Consider the following 17,866-nt stretch of genomic DNA (forward strand, 5'->3'; position numbering starts at 1 on the left):
ACGTAGAGGTATAGGCACCAAAATCAAAACAAACAAAAGATCAAGAACAGAAAAACGAAAAGAGAACCCTTGCAGAAGGTATGTGTGTAAAAGGAAGGGCTGCTCGCTGCAGACAGGAGCGGGCGTGCGACCGGAAGCGGCCTGGGCCCCTGGCTTTTCACACTGAATCCTCCGGGGGGCACGGAGCCTCAACCCTCGCTGGGCACATAGAGAGGACCAAACCTCCCAAAGCCTAGAAAGGCTCCAGCCCGACAAGGAGGCGGGGCGAAGGGCAGCTTCCGGTTCCGGGCGCAAAGGCCCCACGTGTTCCGACCCGCCAGGCCCCGCGCGGCTCGGATCTGGCGGCGCTGCCTCGGCCGGGAGTGGGTGAGGGACAAGCCGGGGCAGGGGAGGAGCTGCCGGAGCTGTCGGAGCCGTGAGTGCTGGGGGCCGGGCCGGGCCGGGTCGGATCGGATCGGGCTGAGCCGGGCAGGGCAGGGCTGGGAAGAGGGGGAGGGATCGAAGACCCCGCCTCCCCGGAGCCTGGGGAGATTGTACTGTCGTGGGGAAGAGGCGGCGGCAGTGTAGTGAGGGGGCCACGGCGTTGTGGTCCTCGTGTCTCCTGATGGCCTGAGCAGGACCTCCGGAGACGCGATGGCGCGCCAGGGTTCTTTCTTTCCAGCCACCGCCCTCCGCCCCCTCCTGAGGCCTGCAGAAACGCAGTTAGTCTGTACCTCCCAATGCTTCCGCGCCAACTGCCCCCCGGAACCGAGGCAGGAGTAGTCTAAGCCCCTTTATTTCCCGCAGCTTTCTCACCCCGCCTCTCAGATTGCTCAAGAATCCCCCCGCAGGCTCGCTGCCCAGGCGAGCCCCATCGTTCCACCACTAACCACCCCTCCAAGATTCACGCAGATACGCTCACCCGTGATCTTATCACCCGTGATCATACTAGGCCTTGGAGACCATCTGGCCTGTGGCTCTTCAGCTGCCACTGTGACCGACCCCGAGCTTCCCCTCAAGCCAGTGGCTGCTGTCTCCACTTGCAACTTCCTCCCCCCCCACCCCTCCCCAGTCTTGGCACTTCTTCTCAACACCAGCGTTACCCTCAGCAAGAATAAACGGGCCCCTGCTTCTTGTCTGGTTTGGCTAAAAGTTTGTTAGTTTGTATGCCATGGACATGCAATGTTATCTTGGAAAGGTGTCAGCCCAATTCTTATCTTTCTGGGCATTGGATATTCTGTCTCTGGGATTTGATAACCCTGTCTGCCTTGGTACCTGTACTGACCTCCTCAAAAGTAGGCTCTTAGGCCTACCTCTTTTTCAGCCACCTTGGTTCTGGGGAGCAGTACCACCTCCAGGCTCTCGCTTAGAGGCTAGGCTTAGAACTGTTGCTTTTTCTCTGTCCACGCTGCAGGTGACACCCAGGGCAGCCTCACTCAGAAGCCACAAGGAATGCTAGTGGAGTCCCTCATCCCTCCTCCCAGCTTCTCTTCCAAGCTGCCCCATGGGCCTTGATCCAGAAAGCCACTTCAGAAAGGTTGTGGGGTAGCCATGGGAGGCTTGTTGGTGGGAAGTGTGTGACAGTGAAGCAGTTAGGGTTTGTGGCCATTTGTCTTAGGTAACTTTATGCTATTACTGTCTGACATAAGAGGGTGGGCAGGGTTGGAGGGAGGAAGGGAATTTTTCCTCCTAGGACCAAACACCTGGGATACATAATCTTGCCCCCTTTCTTCTCCAGCTGTACCTCTTTTGAACTCTTTCTGTGTACTATATTACACTAGACAGTTCAAGGGCACAGCAAGGTTTACTACAATGTGAGGGACTCTTGGGCGTTACAAATTATACAGATGAGGTAAGTTACAGGTTTACAACATTTTTTTTCCCCAGTTAATTTGGCACAGGCATAAAACGTATAACAGCCCTAGACTCTTTCTACTTTTGCAAACTCTCCTTTAAATTTGACCAACGCTGGAAAAGTTGGATCCTTTCTGCTTGAACCTCAGATTTACTTCCTTTGCCTTAGGTACTGCTTCTCAAATTTATCATGCATCTTAAGCACTTGAAGGCCTTATTAAACACAGATTACCGGGCCACCCCCCGAGTTTCTGATAATAGGTCTGGGCCGGGGCTTGAGAATTTGCATTTCTAACAAGTTCTCAGGTGCTGGTGCTGCTGGTCTGGGTTTCTCACATTGAGACCACTGCCTTTGGCCAAACTTCTTCACATAAACATTGCGGTGGTTTAGAGATCAAAAGACCTGTGTATGAGTACCTCTGTGCTGAAACCAGTACAGTGATCCGGTGTGGGTAATTTAACCACTTAGGTCTGAGTTCTTTCGTTTGTAAAATTAAGAAAGTGTATTTAAAACAAACTCCAAATGCTAAATTAGAGAGGAATATTGATGAGTTTTTCCTTTATTTTCTTAATTCTCTTGGTAGAACCTTCCATTTTGATCATATAGCTTATAACCATATTCTCAGTTTTGGCTATGAATCTCTAGTATGCTCAAGTCCCTGCTGTTTCTTAACTACATGTTAAATTCTTTAAGGTCAGAGCCTGCGCTTTTCTCATCTTTCTCTGCCCAGCACCTTGAATTGTGTGGGACACACAATTGATGTGCAGTAGATATTTGTGGAGTGAATGAACTCTATCCGCTGCTCTCTTACCCCCTTGAAGAAATTTTTCTCCGCTAATCCTGTGCCACATAGTAAGGCAGTATATGGCTGTGCCACCTGAATCCCCCCAGGAGATTGGAATAAATGCTAATGCCAAATTGCAATAATGTCCCTGTGAGTGGTTTATTACCCAGACATCCTGGCACCCACTGATTTTCTGAATTTCCCTCCTTCTGTATCCAGATTGGGGGAAGAGAAATAGACAGCTTAATTAAATTGAACACACATTTATTGAGTACCTTTTCTACCAAGTGTTTGACAAAGTGTTAGGCACTGGGAATACAAAAATGAATAATGAGGTTCTTACCCTCAAGGCAAGGCTCACAGTGGGAGATAAAGACACTAAACAGTGCCCACAGAATGGCATTCTGGGATTAGTTCTACTTTGGACCATGAGTTAGTCTGAGACTCTTCAGATTCCTCTGATCCAGCAGGCATGGGTCCCATCCTTTATCTTCTCATCATATTCGAGGAAGCCTTAGGCAAAGCCAGAAGGAAGTCACCTAGATACCCAGCAGGGAGTATCCTGACAGAGAGTGTTAATTACAAAACTAAAAACATAGTAATGCCTTTCGAATTGACTCCTCTGAATTATCCATATTCATACTTCAGGTCAGGCTGTATTTATAAGATATCTTATGCTGTTATTTTTCATTAAATAATGGTTCCTCTAACTGTACGATTGGCATTGAACATGTTCATTGTAGTAATTGGATACAGCTAGTTTTATTCTGGCTGCCAAATGAAACCTGCTGCCCTCATCAGAGTGGGTGCTAAGTTTGGTGACCACCCTTTTGCTACTTCAGGTTAGTATGTGATGTTCTGTTTTAAACTGAGGCACGTAGATTGACCTGCTTTATTTAGGCCCTTAACCACCTCTGGGTAGTAAGTAACTCTTAAGGTTAAAAAGTCTAGCTTCATGTTGGAGATTAACCAATATGATCATCATGGCCAGGTGTTTAATTCTGGACTCTTAAATCTGTATTTGGCTTCTAGCCCTTCTTGACTCTTAAATAAATCCCTCTCACTATCCTAGGCTAATACATTATGGCCCAAATACACAATAAGGAAGCCATATATTCCTTGTTACTCTCAAAGCCCCTCCTTTATCACCATCAAAAAGCTGGGTAGTTTCTCAAAAGATGATCTAGCTCTTTGCCTTTAAGTAGAGAATCATCCCCATTTTCAAGATGATTGATGTGACTTGTCCAAGATAACAACACATCTTTAGGCGGTAGAACACAGGTCATCTACCTCCAAAGGCAGAACTATCAACTATTCAACACTGCCTCCTTGGCCTGTGGTACATACTATAGAAAACATTTTAATTAAAAATAAATTGAATTCTGATTTTTATAGCTTTATTTTACATTTTTCATGGTTTTTTGTTTTTTGTTTTTTGTTTTATAATTTTATTTATTTATTTTTTCCCCCAAAGCCCCAGTAGATAGTTGTATGTCATAGCTGCACATCCTTCCATTTGCTGTATGTGGGACGCGGCCCCAACATGGCCGGAGAAGCAGCGTGTCGGTGCGCGCCTGGGATCCGAACCCCGGGCCGCCAGCAGCAGAGCGCGCGCACTTAACCGCCAAGCCACGGGACCGGCCCACATTTTTCATGTTTACATTTACTCTCAATGACATTTTTATACCCACTTTATACCTTGATCCTAACCACAAAGTACAAAATTTCAGGGCAGAAGATATTTATGTCTTAGTCTCCACTGACTTCCCTGTGCTACACTACTTGTTTGGCCTCTCTTTTTATTTCTTCCTGTCTTCCCCTTCTCTACACTTTATTCTGTTTCTTTGAAACCTATCGTAATAAGCTTTGAGCCGCTTCTCCCCTTTCTACTCAGATATTTTATGTTGAATCTAACGAAGGAAGAAAAAATTTAAATGGCAAAAATATTTTAAAGAAATAATTCTTAAAGATGGTTTGAAGCATACTGATCATGAAGTATTAGAAGGCCAAAAGGCAGTGAATGCGTGCCCTTGCATTACTTTTGCCTTCTGGGTTAAGTTTTCAAGGGCCTTCTTGGGTATACTAACTGGGCTGCCTCAAATTCCCTCCTCCCAGTTAGAGGGGGACGGCGCTGTGGCATTGCTAAGCAGAAGCATTGCTAATATGGTCTTCAGCAGAAACCTATCTTTTAATGTTCCATCTCATCTGTGTTCCAAGGATCTTTTTTTCTGTGCATTTTAATTTTGTGGGGGGGGGTGGATTGTGATGAAATAAAGGACTATTTGCTTATCATTGAAATCTTGCATTCTTCTCAAAAGGATTTAAAGCAATTTGAAGGAAAGAGAACAAAATATTGAGTATCTGGCCTATACCAGGCTCTATGTTGAGTGATTCTGTATGTTACTTCCTTTACTCCTTAGAACAACCATGTGAGATAGATAGTATTAGCCACATTTTGAAGGTGAGACTGAGGCTTAGGGAGTGTCACATGGCTAATAAGTGAGGAGAGGGATCGAAACCCAAGGCTCCAAAGCCCCTACGCATTATGTGGAAAGCATGGATGAATATTTGTACATAGAACAATTAATGATAAAACAGAATCTTTCCAGTAGAAGGATCATACTGGATAATCTTTAAAGAACAATACAGCGTTGGAAAAGGACAATTAACAATTTTTATTAATTGATTTCTATTCTAGAGCAATGAGAGGAGCTTTGCAAGGTCTGGTTAGCCCCACGAGCAGTCATTCAAATGTCCAGGTTAGGAGCCTGCATTAGGGTAAAAGATAAGAATGGGGACTGGGAGGGATATAGATATCTGCTAAATATAATCATTTGAACCTCTCTGATTACTGTTTTCTTCTGAAGATTAATTGTTTGCCAATAAGTAGATCACCATCTCTCCTTTAGGTAGATTAAATTAAGACTATAAACCTTGTCATTTAGAGTTCAGAAAGATCGCCCCAAGTGGTAACATTTTAAGGTGGAGAACCAGATATCCTTTCATTGCCTACAGTTTTCTATTCTTGTCGGTAGAATTGAGTTAGGGCCTTCACTGGTCCTGGGGCCTCTCCAGGCCTAGACTTGGGAAGTGTCTCTGCAGACATTGCTTTAGAGCTTTCTGGAACCAAGTGTTTCACTCTTCCTGGCCTGGCTTCAGCCTCTCTACACTTTCCTAGTGTTTGGTTTTTATCTGTCACTGTGGAACCCTTCCAAGGACAGACCTTGAAGGAAGGTATTAGAATAGCAAGGGCAACAAATTGCAAGGCAGACTTGCAGTGTGGCTCAGCCCATGAATTGCAGGATAAAACACAATGTCCATTTTCTGTCTCTAATGTTACTAAAGTGACATTTGCACAGCACGTTTTAGTTCATAAGCTGTCACAGATCTCACCTAATTCTGTGAGTTAGGAAAGTGGTTATCTGCGGAGGGCTTTGCCCTCTACCAGGGCTTTTGTGTACGTCGTTACCTCATGAGACCCTCAGCAGCTCCAGTTACCTGGGGATCTGGGGCTGGAACGCACATCTTTGGATACCTAATCGGGTGCTTTTCCGCAGCACCACCGGCCTCCTGTTCCTTCCCATCTTGCCCCACCAAGAACTCCTCTTCCTCCCTTCATTCCGCTGTTGCTGATCTGTTTGCCTTCATCTCATCTTCCTAGGCTGCCAAAGTAAATACACAGCAAGCAATGGAAATCTCAATTCATGATTTCTGAAGGGCCATGAAAAATGGCAGCTTTTGTGTGGTGCTGTTACCTTTTTTCTTTGGAGAGCAAAGCCATGTGAGAGCAGGAACCGCCTGTCAGTGCATACTTCATAGAATCCATAGTAGGGATCTCTTGTATGTAGTGCTCCATGAAAACGATGAGAGTTCTTAGTCTGCTTCACTGGGCGTCGGTTCTCGGACTTTTACGATAATAGAAATCCCTTCATTAAGCCAAAAGACCCTATGTATCAATTCCATCTTCTCTCCCTGCCTTGCAGGGGTAGGGGGGTGGGGGATTGGGAAGCTTGGTCTGGATGAACAATCATTGTAGTTGCATTAAATTACTTGATGTCTGGTTTTGTGCTTATTAAAGTTGAATCAGATCCTCAAAGGAAAATGATTTTTTTTTTTTTTGAAACTCTAACAGTTTTGTGTGACTTAATGGTGAGTTATCCCTGGGCAACCTGAAGATGCCTTGTGGTGAGTTGTTGTTTCATCACTTTAGGAACCACTAAGCATATTCTGTTTTACTCACAAGGCAAAAAATAAATGTTTTTTCCTTATTTATTCATTTGTACAGCACGCAGTTTGCTGGACAAGTGAGTGAATAAGAATAAGATAGGGTATTTATCCTTCTGAAAAAAGACTAAAAAGCTTCATAAGTGTTCCGTGCGTGAGTACCTGTTGCTTGACAGGCATCATGCTGAGTGCTGGCTGCACGTCCCTGCCCTCAGAGCATTACAGTCTGGTGAGTTAAACGGCAAGATGAACAGTTTTTACCACACAAAACATAGATATGTCTGTGTGTGTGTTATGTTATTGGGGGGTGCAAGTTCCTATGGAGACAATCTGGGAGGATCAGGGAAGCCATCCTGGAAAAACTGAGATCTGAAGGATGAGTAGAGTTAACCAAGTGGGGGGTAGAAAAGGGCATTTCGGACAGAGTGAACAGCGTTGGGAAAGCCCAACAAGGGCGTAGAAAAGAGAGACAGAGAACAGTCCGTTGGAGCAGTGACTTTCAATGGGAGGAAAGGAGGTAGGCAGGGGCCAGGTCTTGAAGGGCCTTGAATCAAATTGTGAGGAGTTTAAATTTTATCCTATGGACAATGTGAAAACATTGGCTGATTTTGTATGTTAGAAAGTTCACCACTCAGACCTTCCTGCAATATTGTGGATGGGGCTCTTGCCAGTTATTAAATGCCCCCCCCTCAAAAAACTAAAGGTAATGTATAGATTCCAGAAATAAAAGCTAGAGGAGTAAGTACAAGCTGACTCCACCACAGCCCAAGGAGATATCAAACCAAAATAAAGGCTTCTAGAGTTTGGGGTTCTAATACCTATGCTCCAACAAGGAGATATGAATTAGGGAACTGGTAGGGATAGAGGAAGGATATGGAATTGAACCCTCTGCCAGCCTGGAGCCTTGAAGACCTACCACCTCCATGAAAATCGGTCTACCGATCAAGCAAATGGGCAAGGAAGTAGCCTTGAGTAAGACAAAAATCACTCACAGGCATAGGCCCAAATAATACACTCATCAGCATAGTTCGGGAATACTCTGAGAAATGAACATAAAAACTGATCCAAGATCATTGAGACCATTAGTACTTAAGTGGAAGCAAATGAAATTCTTTTCAAAGGGCTCAAGGGCTCTCAGGACTCCCAAAGAAAAAAGAATCACATTGAAGATGGGCATAAAATTCAAATAATTACAAACCACCCGAGAAAACAAACTACCATGAGTTAGACACAGCAGATTTAATAAGTAGGAAAATTAGTGCATGCAAATCTAGAGATTATGGAACTCTCTAAAACAGACTATGAAATTATGTAGTAAATGTTTGAGGATAATGGAAAAATGAAATAAGCATGAACAAAAAGGGATTTGAGGTATAGGTAATAAAAGTGAATAATACGGTCATTGAAATTAAACTCATATGATGGGCAACAGCACATTAGACACAGCTGTTAGGAGTGGATTAATAACCTTGAAGCTTATCTGAAGAATAGTAGTGAAGCACAAAAAGATTGAAAAATGAAGAATCCCTCAGGTTGCATGTGGAGAGTGGTCTGGAGGGGGCAGGACCAGGAAGACCAGTGGTGAAACTTGAACTGTGTCATTCATTCAGCACATTAAGTGCCTGTTATGTGGCAGCGCTGTATAAGGGCTGAGGACTCTGTCATTTTTTTAAAAGGTCCTGTTAGTACCTTTTAGTGGGTCACAATGGCTCGACCAGGGGAGTGGCAGTGGAGATGAGATAGATGAATTTGAAAAATATTTAGAAGGTAGAATTAATAAGATTTGGTGAATAAAAAAGAGCAGAAACGTAATGGAGAAAAAGATTGATTCTTCCTGTTATAGTCAGAAGCAAACTTCAAAGTGGAGGCTTATTAATTTAAATGCATTTTTTGTGCATTTTATTGTAGGTATTGGAGATTGATGCAAAGCACAGTCCATAACTTCAGGGAGTTTCAGAGGGAAGATAAACAATGGCTATATGACATGACATACTATGATAGAGATATGCCCAGGTTGCTATGGAAGCAGTGATGTCTAACCATGTCTAAGAGTAGGCAGAATGGGATCAAAGAAAACATCTCAGAAGACACAAAGCCTGAGCTATGTCTTGAAAGATAAGTTTAACCTACTGAAGGCTAAAGAGTCAGAAGGAACGGCATGTTCAAAAGCCAGAGAGTATGGGGCTTTCGTGTGGTTCACATGCATACACCGTGTGTGTGTTTGAAAGGATTGGAGAGAAGGGCAAAGGGAATAACAAGGTGAAGGTCAACCTAATATATAATGCTTAGAAGTTTGTATTTCACTTACAAACAAGGAGGAGTGATTGAGGATCTTAAGCAAGAAGGGGACATGACTAGATTTACCAAGAGCGCTTGCTCTTGTGATACTGTGAATGGTAACTTGAAGGTAACAGATCAGGGGGCAGTTGGAACGATCCAGATGAGAACTGATAAGGACTAAACTGTAAATCATGGGAATGAAGAGGGGACCTGTTAAGAAAAAATAAGAACACACCATGCAGCGTTGGGGGTAGGGGTGTGAGTATTCCATGCAGAAGAAACAGCCTTCATACAGGTGTGAAAAGACCCTATTGTAGGAAGATCAGCAATGCGTTCATTAGAGCCAGGTGATACAGAGAAAAGGGTAGGATATGAGTCTTGAGGATATCTTTCTAACAGTAAGTAGTTATTATTTTTAAATGTTGAGTGATGCAGTTGGAAGTGTACTTTAGGAAGATAATAGTTAACATTGGGGTGCCATCACTCTTCTAAGTATTTCACAGTGATACATTTAATACTCATCGTAACCCTGTTAGATGGAGACGGTTATCACCTCCATTCTGTAAATGGGGCAACAGGCGTAAGGAGAATAAGAACTGCCCATGGCCCCAAACCGAGTAAACAATAGAGCAAGGATTCAAACCCTAGCGGTCTGACTCCAGGACTCTCTTAATCTTGCACACCCTACGTACTTCTCAATGAGGATGCACGACAGAACCACATATAGCATTTCTAAAGCTACAGTTGCCTAGACTGACAATCAGAATATGCAGGAGAATGATGTGTGATACTATGTTTTGCAAAAGCCCCACAGGTAGTTCTCTTGCCCTGTCCTAGTTGAGTACTGCAGGGATCCCAGTTAGGAACTTACGGCAGTCCAGGCAAGAGATGAGGACCAGACTAAAGCAGTCTATTGGAAAGACAAGGAGGAAACGAGTTTAGAGGCCTGAAAGGAAGAATTGGTTTAATGAGCTGTAAACAATGGGGAAGAATCAGTTGAATCCAAGGATTACAAAGTTGAGTGTTTATTTAACAAGTGATGATCTCAGCCAAGACAGCATTCCAGGAAAAGGAGTGGGTTTGGGAGTAAGAATAATGAACTTAGTTTTGAACTTTGAATTTGAGGGTCTGTAAGTCTTCTAGTTAAAGATGTCTTAACAAGAGGAAGCTTGCTTTTTGGGGTGCCTGAGTAGTTAGTACCACATTTTCTAGCAGGTGATTATGAGTGTCTTTTCTCCTAGCCATTTTTCTTTTAGGTCCACAGGTCTCATGAAGTAGAAATGCAGTATTTTTCTGTGGAGTGTGAACCTTGTCTGAGAAAAGAGGTGGGGAAACATACCTTCAGGCATTCATCTTCCTATTCCAACTAGATCTATTTACAACATACGGTTATGGAGATTAGGGGAAAGAGAATTTAATAGTTTGGGGAAGTATTATGTGCAGAATTGTGATTAAACTCAGAACTGTTATCCCTGTGTATAATTTCATGCTTATACTGTTGTTTGTCTCTGCTTCTTTACCCCAGGTCCCTTGGGAGAAACTCCTCGAGGTGCCCAGGCTGAGACAGGGGGGTAATGACAGTGTGAGCTCTAGATGGTGTGAGACCACCCCAGGGTCAGAAAATGGCTACAGCCTTGGAACCAGAGGACCAGGATCTTTGGGAAGAAGAGGGAATTCTTATGGTGAAATTGGAAGATGATTTCACCTGTAGGCCAGAGTCTGTCTTACAGAGGGATGACCCTGTGCTTGAGACCTCGCACCAGAACTTCCGACGCTTTCGCTACCAAGAAGCAGCAAGCCCTCGAGAAGCTCTCATTCGACTCCGAGAACTTTGTCATCAGTGGCTGAGGCCAGAGAGGCGGACAAAGGAGCAGATCCTAGAGCTGCTTGTGCTGGAACAATTCCTTACCGTCCTGCCTGGAGAACTGCAGAGCTGGGTGCGGGGCCAACGACCAGAGAGTGGCGAGGAGGCAGTGACGCTGGTGGAGGGTTTGCAGAAACAACCCAGGAGACCAAGGCGGTGGGTGAGGAGGGGGAGTCCTGATCTGTGTGATGTGGAGGGGGACTATTTGCTGGAAGGAATGGATTTGGGGGTAGGGCTTACAGGGCCCCCATAAATTACCTTTTAAATTTAACTGGCTCTGCCCTTAGATTGCACCTAGATCCATTAAGCCCCATGGGGCAGAGGTGTGTATATGTGTGTTCGTGTGTGTGTGAGTGTGACTTCCTGGTTTTTGAAACACCTGCCTAGGGACTATCTTAGGGGCCTCAGCACCCAAGGGTCATATGGCTTTGGCTTTCCCTTTGGATGTTGAACCTCCACTTCCTGGGGAGGAGAAATTTGTGACTCCCTCAAAGGTTCTTATAGAGCCTCAGTCACAGATCCCCCTCCTGGGACAATAAGACAGGAAAGCAAACAACAAGGAGAGCTGCATGTGGGCTAAGTGGAGATGGGAAGGACAGGTACCTCGGAGCCCTGGGTGACGGGCAGGGTTGCGGGAAGTGAGAAAGCAGTGCAGTATCTGAATGTACCCCGCCTTGTCATGGTGAGGATAACCTTCGGCTCCTCCTTGCATGCCCCAGAGGAACTGGACTTTCCCCTCCTCATCTGGGTCCCTCTGGGAGTTTTTCTGTTGGCAGCTTCTAAAGTAAGCCCTGATGACAACCAAGACTTTCCTCCTGACTCCATGGTGACTGGAAGTTGGAATTATTCCCAGGTGACTGTCCATGTTCACGGCCAGGAAGTCTTGTCAGAGGAGACAGTGCATCCAGGAGTAGAGCCTGAGTCACCTAGTGAGCTGCAGGATCCTGTGCAGACCTCGACCCCTGACGAGTCCCATGAGGAGACTACACAGAGCCCAGATCTGGGGGCACCGGAAGAGCAGAGCCCATGCCATGAATTGGAGTTCCAGCCCCTGCAGGAGAGCGGTGGGAAACCTCAGCAGAAAGTGGGGAGGGCGGCACAGTGTGGGGAGGGGGATATTTCTCCTGCACCAGGGAGGCTGAGTAGATCGTAATGGGAATAAATCACAGAACCCAGGGTGTTGAGAGGAGACAGTACCAGCTAGAGTCCCCCGTAAACAGGGCCAAGCTTAGATAGCAGTATTAGTTATTCTCTCGGCATTCCAATAGTGTTATAGGTGGTGGCATTGGGATGACTCGAGCTGCTCTTAGGCCAGTTTCTTGCTTCCTACCTTCCCACCAAAGATGATGGGGGATGCTCAGCTCTTTGCCAGTTATGGGGGCCACTGCATATCACTGATCTCTGCCTTCTTTTCTTCTTAGACGTTCCAGTGCCCCAGGACCCAGACCTTCCTGAAGAGAGGGACACTGGAAACCCAGAGATGGTTGCCCTTCTTACTGCTCTGTCACAGGTGCGCCCTAGTTTCCCTCTGTACCACAGAGAATCTGAAGAACCGGTGGCCATTAGCCATATATGAAATGGGTCAGACAGGACACAAATTTCCACTCTCCTTTGGCCAGTTTAAGTTCTCAGTTCTGCATGTGTCTGGAAGGGGAGGAGTTGCGTCTAATGAGATCAGTTATAACAGTCTCAGTTGGATCTGCAGGCTCCAAAGCCTCTTTATTTGCCATTGACCAAAGGGGCTAACAAAATGGGATTATTTTGTAACATTCCAGTACAACTCTGAGGTTGTTGAATGAGGGTTTGTTTTTGTTTTTTAGGAATAAACTTGATAGTCATTTGTAAGAATGACTGTGCTGCAGAAACAGTTTCTGAAATTGTGTAGTGTACTCTTCCAGGGTCAGGCCATGACATTTATGAAACATTCACCGTGGTCAGAGCCCCAAAACTGAGCTATTTGGCTGGAGAGTTCATCCATGTTTTTTAGATTGTAGTCTAGCTAAAGAAAAAAATCCTGTTTCTGCTCTGTAGACTGTGTAAGTGATAAGGGAGATTTGATAAGGTCAGTTAGAGAAAGCTTCCTAGAAGAGACAAATTTTTACAGAAATGTAGGTAGCATTAAGGCATCAAGTAGAGAGTTGAATGATAACTTGGAAGACTTGTATTTTAAACAATGTCTTCAAGAAGAAAAAGAGCATAGGCTGGTCCTGAGGGAAAGCAGTGGGACTGGAGGGCACAGGAGTAGGCCACTGCAGAAGTAGAAGGTCAGGGAGCAGCAACAGGGCGAAACACAGGTTTCCTGAAAGGGAGCCAAGTGTCCCATTTGAGTTCTTTTTGTCTCCTGGGTGGATTCTGCCTATACCAGTGACTTTCATTCCAGGAACAAAATATGAGGCTCCATGAGGCATCACATCTTCATTATATCCTTGTGTTGTTCCAGGGGTTGGTAACTTTCAAGGATGTGGCTGTATGCTTCTCTCAGGACCAGTGGAGTGATCTGGATCCAACACAGAAAGAGTTCTATGGAGAATATGTCTTAGAAGAAGACTGTGGAATTGTGGTCTCCTTGTGTAAGGAATTTCAAGTGTTTGCAGAGTGTTCTGAGCACAGAGATCTTTTTCGTATTGGAAATTATGGGGGTCTTAGACCTCAGACTGTATGCAGTACACTTTTCTTATGCTTACCCCACCAATGAGATTGAAGGATTAGCTAAGGAAGATGATATCCTTCCAAGTTAAAGAGAAGAGAAGATGCTTAGAAAGTGGTTGGAAACTTCTAATAAGAAAATAAAGTTGTAATATTATAGCTTTAGTATGTTTGAGGTAAGCATATGAGTTTTGAAACAAGCAATAAAGTTGGAAATAATCTACTTATTTGAATATGGGAAAAGAGGGTAGCATTTACAGTTGTACAATTATTGAGTTGTAGGCGAAAGGTAAGAGATATACAGTACTTGGTTAGAGGTGCCCAAGCTAAAGAGACAAGATTTGATCAACTGACCTGGCTATATATTTGTTCTACAATCTACCAAACAGAAAAGATCTGCTCTTAACACAGGGAATTACTGAACCAATCGTAATGTCCTGTTTTCCTTCTCTTGAGCAGCATTTCCAATCCCCAGACTAGATGAGATCTCCCACGTTAGAGAGGAAGAGCCTTTGGTCTCAGACATCCCAGAGCCTCAAGAGCCTCAAGAACCAGAAATCCTGAGTTTCACCTACACAGGTGAGGAATGACAGAAGGAATCTTCCCCCCCTGAGCTGCCAGTTCCTCTCATCAGTGCTGCTTTCTTCCGCTGGGGTACCCCCCTCATTGGTTCTTCTACCATGTCAGCCATTACTGTTATCTCCCACTGAATGCCAAATTCTTCTATCCTTTTCCTCTTCCTCACCCCTCCCATCATTTGTGTGAGGGATACGTAATGCAAAATAGTGAGAGAAAAAAAACCAGGACCTTTGGAATTGCAGCTATACCATTTACGAAGCAGGTCACTTAAACTCTTGCTCCTCAAGCTGCACGTGTGTGAAATGAGGATGATATTTGTCCATACTGAGGATTGTTGACAGCATGAGATAACGTATAAGAAGGTGCCTGGCACATGGTAGGCTTTGACTTTTCTGGTTATTTTCTTCTTTCCCAACCTCTGCAGTTTATGAAATATGAGCTTCTCTTTATATGGTCTTGCCCTCCCAAAACTGTTTAAAAATCCCCACATTGTTAGAAGGCATCATTACCTCTATAATTTTCCCTTTTCTCTTCTCACCCTCTCTGCAGGAGATAGGAGTGAAGATGAGGAAGAGTACCTTGAGCAAGAAGATCTGAGTTTTGAGGACCTACACACATCTATTTTGGGAGATCCAGAAATTCACCAGACCCCAGATTGGGAAATAGTCTTTGAGGATGATCCAGGTAGACTTAATGAAAGAAGATTTGGTACAAATATTTCTCAAGTTAATAGTTTAACGAATCTTCGGGAAGCCATGCCTATCCACCCCCTGTTAGGGAGACATCATGACTGTCCTGTATGTGGAAAAAGTTTCACTTGTAACTCCCACCTTGTTAGACACCTGAGAACTCACACAGGAGAGAAACCCTATAAATGTATGGAGTGTGGGAAAAGTTACACACGGAGCTCACATCTTGCCAGGCACCAAAAGGTTCACAAAATGGGCACTCCTTATAAATTTCCCCTAAACCGGAAGAATTTGGATGAGACCTCCCCTCGGGTCCAGGCTGAGAGAACTCCACCTGTTGAGAAACCCTATAGATGTGACGATTGTGGAAAACACTTCCGCTGGACTTCAGACCTTGTCAGGCATCAGAGGACACATACAGGAGAAAAACCCTTCTTCTGTACTATTTGTGGCAAAAGCTTTAGCCAGAAATCTGTGCTAACAACACACCAAAGAATCCACCTTGGAGGCAAACCCTACTTGTGTGGAGAGTGTGGAGAGGACTTCAGTGACCACAGGCGGTATCTGGCACACCGGAAGACACACGCAGCTGAGGAGCTCTATCTCTGTAGCGAGTGTGGGCGGTGCTTCAACCATAGTGCCGCCTTTGCCAAGCACCTAAGAGGACATGCCTCAGTGAGGCCCTGCCGATGCAATGAGTGTGGGAAAAGCTTCAGTCGGAGGGACCACCTCGTCAGGCATCAAAGAACACACACTGGTGAGAAACCGTTCACGTGCCCTACCTGCGGAAAAAGCTTCAGCAGAGGCTATCACTTAATCAGGCATCAGAGGACCCACTCAGAAAAGACCTCCTAGCTAGGTCCCCATGAGGGGAGATCTGCATTCAGCCCTTACCCAAGGGTAGGCCGAGAGAGGCCCTCTTGCCAGCCTGGGAAGACCTTTTCTAGGAGTCTCCCTGACTTGCCCCAATCTACATAACCTCTTCCCACAACTAAATAAAACCCCCGGGTAGAACCTCTCAATCTTCTACTACACCTTTAGGGGATTTTTTGCCCAAAGTACAATCTGAATTGAGGCTTCTCCTTAATGGGAGTGCTCCTGCCTCTACCTCATGGGTATGAAGTAGGAGAATTAGAAGACTTAAGAGGTTGTGGTTTTTATATGTTCCCCAAAATAGGCTGTTACATATCCTCAAGACTCCTTAACAGCCAAGTTTAAAGTGGCCCGGGACAAACCCTTAGGTTTGGTAAGGGACCAGCCTTTAGGATTTTGTCCTTACCGGGCTCAAATCTTAAAGCACACAGCCCTGAACTCAAGGCAGGAGATTTGCATCCTGATGGCTTTGCCACACATTCACAGGATAAGTGTACAAATCTCTCACTGATTCACTTCTTCACCGTGCACTTTCCTTTGATACTGGGGAGAGATGGGAGAAGTGTTTGATGGGTGGAAACCTCAAGGCTGCTTCACATGGACCTTGTCAGGCTGCTCCCTTCCCCAGTCTCAACATGATACCAGGTGCCAGACACAGCTAGAAAGGAGGACCTAGTCAGAAGCCTGTTTCCTTGTGGGTTTTTTCCTGTTAGAACACTCGTGCCTCCCCTTCCTACTGTCCTACCAGTCTCTTGGTTTTGTCCCTAGCACTTCTGCTGTAAGTGAGGTGTAACATTTGGGTGCTGAGGGATTCAGTAAAGCATAATGAAATCATTTACATTCTCACATATGTACAAGTCCACCTACCGCACCCTGTTCACATGGGTTTGTAAGGGGATTTTGGAACACTGTCGGCTTACAAAGGCACTATACTAATTATAGAATCATGATTGACTGGGTCACTTCATTTACATGAAGAAAACTGGAGAAGATCTGAGATCAAGTTATGGAAAAATTAAGAAAAACCTGTTGCTGCTGGCTAAGGCCATCAAGACTATTCTCCTGACACCCAACCCCCATCATCCCTGCTTTGGTTCTCTGATATCAGGGAAAATTATGAACCCCAGTACCTGGGACCCTGAAGAATTTACCAGGAGTAAATGGCTTTCATGTATTTGCGTTGTTTGCTTTTTCTTATGTGATTTCATTTTCGTATACTTAAGAACTAAATAGTAGTATCTTATGACCCAAGGATCTCTGTTGCCTGATAAAGGTCCCGTGGAGTTGAGGCTGAATAATTATGAACCTCACTTGCTCTGATCATGGGAGTGGCAGGACTGGGGAAACCGTCCTCCATAAATGGAGCACAGGGTATGGGATTAAAGCATGAGAAGGGAGACTGTCTTCTGTGCCTGGTTTCTTCTCTATCTCTCAATCCATTATGTGCCAGTGTACACCAGAGGACTATGGGTGGGATGCTAAGGCCTCAGCTCAACAAGAAAATTTTCATTTTGGTCAGTAATGATATTCCGATTGAATGGTTTGGTTTAATACCAGTCAACCATTGTCCTGGAAATATACACATAAGAAATAAAAGTAACGCCGGCAGCCAAGTTCCCTGGTTTCTGGGACTTTCCATTTTACCCATTCACTTTCCAGAGCTTTGGTTCCTGGTTCTCCTGAAAAGCATTCATACTCACAAAGAGATCTGGGAGTACAGAGTAGTTTTCCATGAGGCTAGGGAAGGCTTGGCATGGTTAGCAGAGCCACAGATGGAGTAGATGCACACTGAGGTAAGATCTGAGTCTGGAGTTTGCAGAAGAGACTGTCCTAATATGCAGACATTTCTAAACCATGGATGTGAGGTCTAAGCACAATTTGTCCTGGGTGAAATGTCACAGCCTCAAAAGATAATTTTTCCTAGCTCATACCATTTATGGAAGTTGAAAAATTCTGGAGGTAACAGAACAAACTGACTTTTAAATCACTGATTTATCTGCATTGTTGCATTAAGTGAAAATCTGTCAAGAGAATTCTATGTAAGGTAAAGTTTGAGAGACTGATCTAGTTTGTTGGAGCATCAAATAGTTATT

The 17,866-nt window shown here is 44.7% G+C and overlaps 1 protein-coding gene across 5 annotated transcripts; it reads left to right on the forward strand.

Annotated features, from left to right (window-relative positions):
• Nucleotides 1–306: 306 nt before the first annotated feature.
• On the forward strand, nt 307–17,027 carry ZNF202 (zinc finger protein 202). 5 transcript variants are annotated; one of them, XM_058544958.1, is made up of 9 exons: nt 307–415; nt 1,394–1,516; nt 5,317–5,377; nt 10,648–11,146; nt 11,840–12,050; nt 12,408–12,496; nt 13,427–13,556; nt 14,092–14,211; nt 14,761–17,027. In XM_058544958.1, exons 4-9 carry the CDS (start codon nt 10,745–10,747, stop codon nt 15,753–15,755), a joined length of 1,947 nt encoding a protein of 648 aa, XP_058400941.1. In that variant the 5' UTR covers nt 307–415; nt 1,394–1,516; nt 5,317–5,377; nt 10,648–10,744; the 3' UTR covers nt 15,756–17,027. The 5 variants fall into 5 exon arrangements, with proteins under 5 accessions (XP_058400941.1, XP_058400938.1, XP_058400942.1 ...); XM_058544955.1 differs by lacking the exon at nt 5,317–5,377; XM_058544959.1 differs by lacking the exon at nt 1,394–1,516.
• Nucleotides 17,028–17,866: the final 839 nt, after the last annotated feature.

Source organism: Diceros bicornis, chromosome 7 (assembly GCF_020826845.1).
Source record: "Diceros bicornis minor isolate mBicDic1 chromosome 7, mDicBic1.mat.cur, whole genome shotgun sequence".
Taxonomy (NCBI): Eukaryota; Metazoa; Chordata; class Mammalia; order Perissodactyla; family Rhinocerotidae; genus Diceros; species Diceros bicornis.

Coding starts and splice junctions, on each gene's coding strand:
- ZNF202 (XM_058544958.1), top strand. CDS start 10,745: ATGGCTACAGCCTTGGAACCAGAGGACCAGGATCTTTGGGAAGAAGAG. Junction 13,557..14,091: donor TGGAATTGTGGTCTCCTTGT/GTAAGGAATTTC, acceptor TCTCTTGAGCAG/CATTTCCAATCCCCAGACTA. Junction 14,212..14,760: donor CCTGAGTTTCACCTACACAG/GTGAGGAATGAC, acceptor CCCTCTCTGCAG/GAGATAGGAGTGAAGATGAG.